The sequence below is a fragment of the Lytechinus pictus genome, chromosome 18, assembly GCF_037042905.1.
Source record: "Lytechinus pictus isolate F3 Inbred chromosome 18, Lp3.0, whole genome shotgun sequence".
Lineage (NCBI taxonomy): Eukaryota > Metazoa > Echinodermata > Echinoidea > Temnopleuroida > Toxopneustidae > Lytechinus > Lytechinus pictus.
Genome location: NC_087262.1, coordinates 2,571,052 through 2,582,328, shown reverse-complemented (window position 1 = coordinate 2,582,328; position 11,277 = coordinate 2,571,052). Strand labels below are relative to the sequence as shown.

At 38.3% G+C, this 11,277-nt stretch overlaps 1 protein-coding gene across 2 annotated transcripts; it reads right to left on the bottom strand.

The window, feature by feature from the left end:
• Positions 1-1,933: 1,933 nt before the first annotated feature.
• On the bottom strand, positions 1,934-11,088 carry LOC129282248 (ankyrin repeat domain-containing protein 17-like). 2 transcript variants are annotated; one of them, XM_054918176.2, is made up of 3 exons: positions 10,757-11,088; positions 7,589-7,736; positions 1,934-6,037 (listed from the first exon to the last, which is right to left on the bottom strand). In XM_054918176.2, exons 1-3 carry the CDS (start codon positions 10,940-10,942, stop codon positions 5,835-5,837), a joined length of 537 nt encoding a protein of 178 aa, XP_054774151.2. In that variant the 5' UTR covers positions 10,943-11,088; the 3' UTR covers positions 1,934-5,834. The 2 variants fall into 2 exon arrangements, with proteins under 2 accessions (XP_054774151.2, XP_054774152.2); XM_054918177.2 differs by having other exon boundaries at positions 7,589-7,712.
• Positions 11,089-11,277: the final 189 nt, after the last annotated feature.

The window sequence follows — 11,277 nt, the reverse complement described above, 5'->3', positions numbered from 1 at the left end:
CTGGTTTCAAGTTGTGGTTTAACTATGGAGAGCCAATTGGAGCACAAATCCCTAACAGTACACATTCAATATATTAACTCATATGACACCTAAATTGTTCATAATTGTCTGGGAATGATATTGATAACTGAAATATTTTTTTTCATTATGAAAGCAAAAGGAAACAAACTAGTAAACATAAGAAATATACAATATAAACAGAATATTTTTAACTTTTGGCTCCCCATAATTTTAGCACAGAGTTAGACCGTGGTCTAAGTTATACCTGACTTCAGAATACAGGCCAATGTATTTTGTACTGTTGCTGCAACAATGCTAAATGACTGAAACAATGGTTGTGATAAAAGGTCATGATCTTCAAAGGTCACATGACTTTTATTCACTATTGACACATAAAGTATGTCATATTTCCAGCTTTCAGAAAGAGGAAGCAGAACACGCTTCATTTATAAGATGAATACTAAATGAATTTGAGATACATAGCTGTACAGAATGTTATTCTGCTACAGGGTTGAAAGAAGGGAATACCATGCCTATCCTACAGGTGTACATGTATGTAGAAACACTGATCGACTGTGTACTAGGCGCTATTGGTAAGAAGGCAGGTAGTCATCTGTACGGATGGACACCCGAGCATAGTGGAAATGAACCCACTAGACTCCCTCCTTCCATCTGGTTAGAGCTCATATCCATCCACTATACATTATGCAATCCAATCAAATTTAGATCCTTCCCCTTCTCCTTCATGTAGCTTTCAATTAAAGTCTTCACACAGACATAGATCTCAGTGAATGAAATGCATGTATTTCCACAAGATGGATGAATCAGAGAGAGAAAAGAGACCGAGAGACAGACAGGCAGGCAAGTTGAGACAGACGCAAAGACAGAGAGACAGAGAGACAGACAAACATAGACAGAAAGACAGGGACAAAGAAACAGGAGGACAGAGGCAAAAACAAACAGAGATAGAGAGACAGATGCTAGGATAGCCAGAGACAGAAAGACAGGGGCAAAAACAGAGACAAAGATAGAAAGATAGACAGACAGAAACAGAAAGACAAAAAGACAGAAACAGAAAAACAGAGACAGACAGAGAGAAAGACAGAGGCAAAGACAGAGAGAGAAAGACAGAGGCAAATACAGACAGAAACAGACAGGCAGAGACAGACAGACAGAGTCAGAAAGACAGAGGCAAAGACAGACAGAGAGAGAAAGACAGACAGACAGAGTCAGAAAGACAGAGGCACAGACAGGTAGAGACAGAAAGACAGAGAGACAGACAGACAGAGTCATAAAGACAGAGGCAAAAACAGACAGAGAGACAGACAGACAGAGTCATAAAGACAGAGGCAAAGACAGACAGAGAGAGAAAGACAGAGAGACAGACAGACAGAGTCATAAAGACAGAGGCAAAAACAGACAGAGAGAGAAAGACAGAGAGACACAGACAGAGTCATAAAGAAAGAGAGAGAAAGACAGAGAGACAGACAGACAGAGTCATAATGACAGACAGACAGAGTCAGAAAGACAGAGGCAAAGACAGACAGATTTAGATGATTGAGGATGGAGAAGCAGTGTGGAAATTAATTCCCAATTTCCCATTAATTGAAAATATTGATTCGATTCAATACATATTTACAATGTACATGTGTACATGTACTTGTGTAAGAAAAAAATCGCAAATGACTTATGCTTGCCAGAATGGCAGAATCCTTTGAAAAATAAAGATATGTATTTTACCACTTTCAGTAAAGCTTGTCTGTACTGAACCAATGAAAATGTCCCCTTTATAATCCAATTCTACTATTTACAATGTGTATGCCTCCCTCATATAATTGATAAAATCATGGAGCTACTATCTACTTCCCACATTACAATACTCTACAGGGAAACCATAAGGTTACAAATCCCCATCTCAGCATGATTTTTTTTTGGGGGGTAGTTATACATGAAAGGCAGCTCATTTGCAATGAGGTAAATGTGGGGGCGATATGAGCCAGAATCCTTGAAAGTTCAGATATGTATGAGTGGACAAGCTACGTGTGTGCATTTCCATTAATAACAGATAGGCCTATAGTTCTATTATTTAACATATGATTACTTATTCCATGCAATTATCATCATTTAATGACAGGAAATTATATGTAAATTTCAGCTACATGTATGTTTGTGTGAATGTAAATCAGATTAATATGAATTACTAAATGAATTTACTCATTAACAATTTTCTAAAATACATCTTTACTGACCATTAAGTGTTTAGTACGTTTCATGAAATAGATCCACCAACAAAATTATGACATTTCAAAAACTTAACCTTGGTTAAGATTTCAATCTTGATACTGCCACATGGACAAAGTTCAATGACCATAAATGACCTTTGTTCTTGATCATCACATGACCTTAAACTCATGCAAGGCGACCAGTGATACTAGATTACCCTGAGGTCCAGGTTTCAAGAATTATCATACATGTACATGTACTTTGAAAAGTTATGGTATCATTTCAAAAACTTAACCTCAGTTATGATTTCAATGCTGATGACGTCGATATCGGAAAGCTGTGCATACGTACATCTATGTCTTGCTTCTGCCATGTAGGCAAGACTAAAAAAAACCTAATTTAGATTAAAAGCGAATTCTGAATTCATAAATTTCATTGTTATGGGCACAGAGTCACAATTGCCAATTCAACATGCAGTGGAAGTGAGTCATGTATTATTTTGCAGTTCCCTAGATTCATCTCATCCTTGCCGCCATCCACAGTCACTTTCACTTTGTACCATTGAGTGCATCCTCTTGTGCTTCTTCCTTGATCCGCCCATCTCCAACTCACAAACCCTGCCTAAACCATGCCTGTAATACCTCCATGGCAATTTATTCATACTAACGTACGGTACATGTACTCCTTGAAGCCTTGGCCAATCGGTCCAACACTTCTTAACAAGTGGAACGCCTCTGGCTGTCTCACCTGCATCACGCGATTCAATATACATGTAGCAGCAGTGCTGACTTTGAAAACTACTATAAAATAATTTTTCACAAAAAACACCTTTCATATAATGATACAATACTACGTTTATTGACATTTTTTGACCTTGATCATGTGACCTAAAACTTGTCAGTGATACCTGATTACCCCTATATCCACATTTTATACACTATATCTATAAACTTTGAAAGTTATGACAGCAATCTAATAATTACCTCTAAAACGGCCAAAGTTCAATGACCTTAAATGACCTTTGACTTTGGTCATGTGACCTGAAACTTGCATGAGATGTTCAGTGATACTTGATGACTCTTATGTCCAAGTTTTATGAACTGCGCCAATATACTTATTACTTACTTATACAGATTTATGATGGTAATTCAACAAATACCCCCAACATGGCTAAATTCCATTGACCTTTGACCTTGGTCATGTGACCTGAAACTCGCAAAAGATGTTCAGTGATACTTGGTTACTCTTATGTCCACGTTTTATGAACTAGACCAATACACGTACAGATATATGATGGTAATTCAACAAATACCCTCAACATGGCCAAAGTTCATTGACCTCAAATGACCTTTGACCTTGGTCATGTGACCTGAAACTCGGACGGGCTGTTCAACGATACTTGATTACTCTTATGTCCAAGTTTCATGAATCAGATTCATAAAATTTCAAAGTTATGATGGTAATTCAACAGATACCCCCACATGGCCAAAGTTCATTGACCTTTGACCTTCGTCATGTGACCTGAAATTCGCACAGGATGTTCAGTGATACTTGATTACTCTTATGTCCACGTTTTATGGACTAGACCAATAAACTTTCAAAGTTATGATAGTAATTCAACAAATACCCCCAACTTGGCCTTAGTTCATTGACATTACATGACCTTTGACCTTGGTCATGTGACCTGAAACTCGCACAAGATGTTCAGTGATACTTGGTTACTCTTAAGTCCACGTTTTATGAACTAGACCAATACACTTACAGATATATGATGGTAATTCAACAAATACCCCCAACATGGCCATAGTTCATTGACATTAAATGACCTTTGACCTTGATCATGTGACCTGAAACTCGCACAGAATGTTCAGTGATACTTGATTACTCTTATGTCTAAGTTTCATGAATCAGATCCATAAACTTTCAAAGTTATGATGGTAATTCAAAAACTTAACCTTAGGTTAAGATTTTGATGTTGATTCCCTCAACATGGTCTAAGTTCATTGACCCTAAATGACCTTTGACCTTGGTCATGTGACCTGAAACTCAGGCAGGATGTTCAGTAATACTTGATTAACCTTATGGTTACAGGAAATCTGCATAAACCATGGATTCAACCGTGGGTTTTCAAAACCACCTTTGTGAATTCGGGCCCAAGTCTCACTCCCATTCAACATCATCAAACTTAGACAACTCTTAACATCAATCATTTCCTCTCATCTTCAAATGAACATTATCCCATGTAACAGTTCTCTACATTCTCTAAACTTCATTTATACCCATACCTTGCTCTAGCTGTCACAGCCCCCTCACATCCACCACCAAATGCTCTAAAGAAAAACCAGCAGAGCAAAACACCTTAGACACAAAAAGAAGTCTTTGATTCTCACCATGTCCTTTGGTGTCAACTAATCAACAAGTGGAAAGCCAATGGCGGTCTATCTTGCATTACCAGATTCAATATAGCAGCGGTGCTGACTGAACAAACTACTTAAATGAACAATTTTCCCAACAATAAAAAACATTCATATAAACAATAATAAAGTTAATTGACCTCAAATGAACTTTGACCTTCGCCTAGTGACCCATAATTTCATTCATCTATTTGCTGACATTTGGTAATGGTATATATTAGTTTTCTGCGATAGGGAAAGTAGTTACATGTAAGATGACACTTTAAAAACTTAACCCTATCTAGGTGGGGGGGGGGGGGGGGCCTCAGAGGCCCCCCTCAACATTTTGCACATTATTTTTTTTACCACGCCGCTCGCCGACTTTTTACTTCAGTCTTTTGAGACCAAATTTGTGATACCCGGGTACGTGGTTCCGAAATTACGCCTGCACCACCCATACCTACCTGGTCTCCTTGGTATAAGAATTCCTTTACTGATCATACAACTTTTCCTCCTGTCCTTCCCTTCCTTCCAACCAGGGAAGGAAATAATTTTCATTTCTTAGGGGCTATCTTTTTTCCTCACTGGGGGCAATTGCAGGATTTTGGGGGCTTATTACTTCATTTTCAGGGCTACTTTTTTAGGAGTAACAAGCAATCATGCAGTAAAAGGAAGTATCATTATTCTGCCAGTTAGAATTCTGATTTTCTAAGGAATATTGAATATTGTTTTTGACAGATCTTTGGGCGATCTCGAAAGAACAGTCGCTCCAAAACACGCATTTTGAGGAAATTTTAGGGGCGATTTGGGCTGTTATGTGGGCGAAAATCGCCCTCATGAATTTCCTACAGCTCTTCCAACTCTTCTGGCATCTTCCATACGCAGAATCCCTTGCCAAGCATGGAGTCGCATCTTCAGCTTTGTGCATCTCCCATGGATCATCTTCCCACATTCCTTGCATCAAATTGAATTTACTCTTAACATCTTTCCACATATTCAATGTGGGTTTACCCTTATTCTCAGAATTTTAGTTGTTGAAAAATGAAACCTGACTTTGGAAAAAAATCAAGGGTTCACGTTCCAGACATTTCCTATTGGAATACCAGACTCTGACTGCTGAGACACTATGAGAAAGAAGTTACAAAGTATCAACTTAGACTTTTGATCCCAGCACAGGAACCTATAAATATCAATAGGAGAGTCTTAAAGGGCACTCTTTTACAATGTACAAGGGCTACTTTTTTTTTTTACATACCCTTCAGTATGTTGGCCTGGAAGGACGGTGTTCTCCTTGTTGATGCCATAGAGGGCGGCCTCCGCTTGGTCCAGGGCAGAGCTGACAGAAGACGTTAATCTCCCAAGGATCTCTGGGTCATAAGCCTCAATCTTCCCATCGAATGGCCCTCCGAGCTTATCGATACCTGTAAAGAAGGGTATCCATACAAGACATCAGGACCAACTATCAGGCCACAAAGCAATGACCAGTGTAGTGAGACCATACACTGATTGCTAACATATACTGTGGTACTCAAAAGTTAGTGAACCCACCAAAAAACGAACAAATTCAAAGTGTTCAAGTTCTGCCAGGTTTTAGATATCTAATTGTGAAGTCAGGTGATCAAATATAACATTAAATAAAGTATGTTTCTAAGGGCTTGCTGAACATTGTAGTGTTGGTGTCTACATTCAGCCCTCAGCATGAAGGAGTGCACTTTTAGGTGGGGTTCACCAGCTTTTTGAGAACAAATGTATCTACAAGTATAAGGACAATCAAGTGCAGGGTCTTGTCATGTAAGAGTCACCATCAATTCAAACTAGTATAAAGTGAGAAAACAGACAACATTGAAGAGAAATTCCAGTATTTGCAGTAAACACTGATTTCATGAGAAAGTCTGTAAAACAAGGCTTATTGTCAGTATATCATCGAGGATCTAGATCTGGTACAGTTAAATAAACCAAACTTTGTGAAATCTTGAAATCTACGCTGAAAAATTTTCACGTTGAAGATCACCAACACAGATAAGCGCATGTGGGGCAGTGTATAATTATTGCTTTGAGCGTCGGCCCGACGCTTGACCCGAATCCTGTGCTTATTTGCTGATTTCTCAGCAATTACACAATTTCTTCCAGAATCCTTTGGCACATATGTTTTATTTATACAAACAGACACTTTGGTGGTCATTTTATTGGATTCTGTACGAACTCATTTTGATATCGTTACCAAAACTGGCATTTACCTTTAAGAATAACTGGAACATGTTCCTGGGTGTCATGTGAGCTCTAGAAAGAGATATTATTTCAAAAAGGGTAACCCATTGGGTGTAAGGATCACCGCCAGTCGTACATAAAAAGTCATACCCAACTACCGAAACAGCTTCATTAAAGGACAAGTCCACCCCAACAAAAAGCTGATTTGAATAGAAAGAGAAAAATCAAACAAGCATAACACTGACAATTTCATCAAAATCGGATGCTTTCGCCTAATCACTCAAAACAGTTTTATGCACATCCTGTTCTGTATACAAATGAGGAGACCGATGCCATCACTCACTCACTATTTCTTTTGTATTTTATGATATATGAAATATTTTGATTTTCTCGTCATTGCCATGTGAAACAAAGTTTCATTCCTCCCTGAACACGTAGAATTCCATTATTTTAACATTTTGTGGTTCAAGCAAGGGGGTCCTAATTGTCAAAATCGTAAAAATTGAAATATTGTATAATTCAAACAATAAAAAACAAAAGAAATAGTGAGTAAGTGACATCATCAACTCTCTCATTTGCATATCACTGAGTTGAGCATAGAACTGCTTTGTGAAAAATAAGCAAAACTTAAAAATGTCATAACTTTCTTATTTTACATCCGATTTTGATGAAGTTTTCAGCGTTATTCATGTTTGATTTATTAAAATCAACTTTTTTCTGGGGTGGACTTGACCTTTAAACCACCCCCTGGATTTCTCACTTACCTGCTGCATCTAGGAATGCTTCCAAGGTATCGGGATCCACAGCCCTTAGGTCTGGGTGTCCCTCTCTGTCCAGCCTCAGGAGTTTGTTGGCAATCTCAATGGTAGGTCCACTCTCCAGCTCCTCCTGATCCAAGATGAAAGATTCAACCTGAGACATTGGCATACATGCAGGATAGGTACATGGTTCTTATCAGTAAATTAAACAGAAAAAAGTGTTGTGATATTTCAAACTGTATCTACTACAGACCATTTCAATGCTTGAATAGGCAAAAAAAAAATTGGGGTGATGGGGGTGAGTAGATGAAAATTAAGATAAACAAGAAACTTTATGTTACCAGGTTTTGGGCAATACCGAGACCTGTTAAAATGGTGACATATGTGTATTGACACCTTCCTGTTTTGAGATGATTTCAGCTTGGGCATGGAATCAGAAAGTTTAAACACACAGTGAATACTGTGCATGCTAAGAATATTAAAGGTAAAACAACCATTCTACCTTCTGGTTCAGGCAATTAGATTTTCGCAGTCAAATAAGACCCAGAATCATAATTTATAAGTTATAAGAAATTAAGTTTTAAACTGACTTTTTATATTGTACTCCCCTTTTAAGTTACTATTGATGACCATTATCAAAAAGTTGAATTTCGTTGATTATGTTCTCCATACTGCATAAATATTAAAAGTGCATCCCCAAATGTGTTAAGATGTAATATCAGTGTTGAATTTGCCCGTTTTCCAAAAAAATATGAAATAATGCTTTCACATTCATGTACAATGATGCCACTTTATTCATGTATAGCCTAGCATCAGTCTCAACCAATTGAGTCAAACAATCTTACATCCAATTTAATTCAGACAAACTCCAAATTTGCAAGTTGTCCAATATCAGAAGTTTTGGGGCGGTTTAACTGTAAAATGTAGCGTTTCATACTTTTCCCATTTGAACAAGTGCATTTTTATAAAGTAACAATGGCACGATTCTTTCTTTGATCGAATGCCAAACTTTTTTCAACCAAAATTTTGGGACATAATTTACATTACAGGTCTAAAAACAAGGGTTATCAATATCACTTATATTTATTTATTCAAGTTTATTTTGCTCTCTGCATAAAAATGAACATAATTGTGGTTAAATACATGGGAACAAAGTTTACATAACATCAAAGACATAAAAGTAATACAAAAAAGCATTGAGAGGGAAGCAGCCAAAAAGGAAAAGAATATCCTTATAAAACGGCCGACCCAACTTATGACAAAGTTAAACAGTCAGTTATGTGACTGTGATTGGATCAGCTAATTCATGATACACTTCCTCCGCCCAGAATTTAGAACTTTAAAGTGGAACGGCCCCAAGGCCAAGCCAGAGCTGAAAAACATAACTCAAAACAAATAAATAAATTTCAAATCCAATTTTCCAAATTTGGGAAAGGCCAAAAGATTGAGATCGAGTCTAACTCTAATCTAGCGCTAGACTGATAAATAGGTCTATTTCTGTCATGGATATGCTCCGCTGGGACTTCGTCTGGCTCCGCAGCATCCCCTCCGTCAATAGACCCGTGACGGCCATTGGGCTCATAATGGTGGAGCAAACAACCGCCGCTTAACTACAGCGTCTGTGGAGAAAGGTTTCGCTTTTGCACCCTCCTTGATTACTCCTGAATTTTGCTTTTTGACGGGGGAAAAAGGAAGAAATAATAAAGATGAATTTATATCAAATACAATCAGCTTACCACCTTTCGTTATTTTCCAGCAAATTTTTCAGAAAGGGGGTAAGCTGATTGTATTTGATATAAATTTATCTTTATCATTTCTTCCTTTTACCCCCGTCAAAAAGCAAAGCTTAGTAGTAATCGAGGAGGGTGCAAAATCACACCCTTTCTCCATAGATGCTGTAGTTAAGCGGCGGTTGTTTGCTCCACCATTACGAGTCCAATGGCCATCTCCCGTCTGTGTAGGAGGAGGACAAAAAAATCAGAAAATGTTGAAAAACTCCTCCGAGACAGTAGATTTATCAGTCTAGTCTAGCGCTAGTCTCTAGTCTCATGACTTGTCTCTAGCCAAGTCTAGAAGAGTAACTGCGTCGGTGCGCGGCCGGGGGTTGATGTGCGGTCATTTAGCAGACTCGGCAATACACCACTGAAATCACCAACTCACTCTAGACATGTACACTACACATTCACTAACTCACTCCCACACTACAAAATCATCCGGTGAAATGGACAAAAAGTTAAATTTTGTTACCTAAATAGTAAATGACCATATCTTGCATAAAAAATAACACACTCGGTACTTCTTAACATCGTAGTTGAGAAACAAGGGCAGGGTTGGGCTCAATTACAAGGTAATTGATCAATTACGTAATTAATGACATTTTTTTGTAACTGTAATTGTAATTGAACTTGAAGTTTTGAATGCTAGCTAGCTGCTAGCTGGGCAAACCGACGTGGGAATTAGATCTAGAATCTAGGCATATTTCAAACTTGGTCTAACAGCATTCAGCACACATACACACTTTGTCATTTCCATTGCATTGCCATTAGACCTACCCTACAAAAATACTCGACAGTTGTCATGCATGCTCTCCACGCTGGAGCAATATACAAATAATGCATGCAGCCGAGTGCGTTAGTGGAAATGCAGAGCACGCGAGGTTTCTTTAGATAGGAGTCGCACTGTGCACGAGCCGCTTGCGGCGAGTGCCCAGTGTGCTCCATCTGAAGAAACCGAGCTTTCTTTGCATTTACTTTTACGCACGACAGAGCAAGTGCATTATTTGTTTTATAAAATAGCAACACAGAAACAATTTTTTTTTAAGTTACAGTACAGTTTTGTTGGACTTCTACCGCACTGGTTTGCTCGAGCGTGCAATGTCAATTTTCGTTGCACACCTTTTGCACTACCGTGCAGTGCACAAAAAAAGTTGGATGTCATGTGACGCGTATTGACCAATCGCGATGCTTGAAATAATACAGCTATTTTATAACAACAATCATTCAATGATCATCATCATTCATTCAATGATTCATGTCACTTGCAGACGGCGGGGGAAGGTGTGTGGCTGTGGGATCTGTAAAATTTGAATGGTTCATTCACTTCACAATCGGTATTAAGATATACATGGTTGAAATATATACAAACTTCAATACCACCCATCCTTCTTGAACTTACCTCTGATACTTCACCCTCCTCGCTTCCTGATAATTCGGCCATTAAATCTTGTTGAAGTGAGGCGAGGAGTTGAGCCTTTTCTATTGCAGAATTTGCATTTGCGTGTGTGTTCGGCACGTTAATCTTACTCACAGTTTTACTCTCTTTACGCGAGCCTGTCGCTTTCTTCTGTCCACCATTCTGCATTTTCTGATCGTTTGACCGTTCTTCTTTCTCATATGAAACACATTAACGTAATTTTTCGTATTTTCGACAGCTATTTCAAAATTTAGTCGGGCACTTTATTAACCCACACGTCGCCCGCCTGTACAGAAGTCGGCCATTTTACATGTAAAGTACCCGGATGTTTTGTGTGCATGCGTGAGATATCTCCGATGTGCAGAGCAACATTACAAAACACAGTGCACAGACAGTGATTTATGCGAATCATGATGATTCTTATTTGTTTTTATTATTAAGATGACATGTATAATGTGGCATGGGGTATTTGCGATCGTCCTCAAGCAAAACTCCTTTTATTT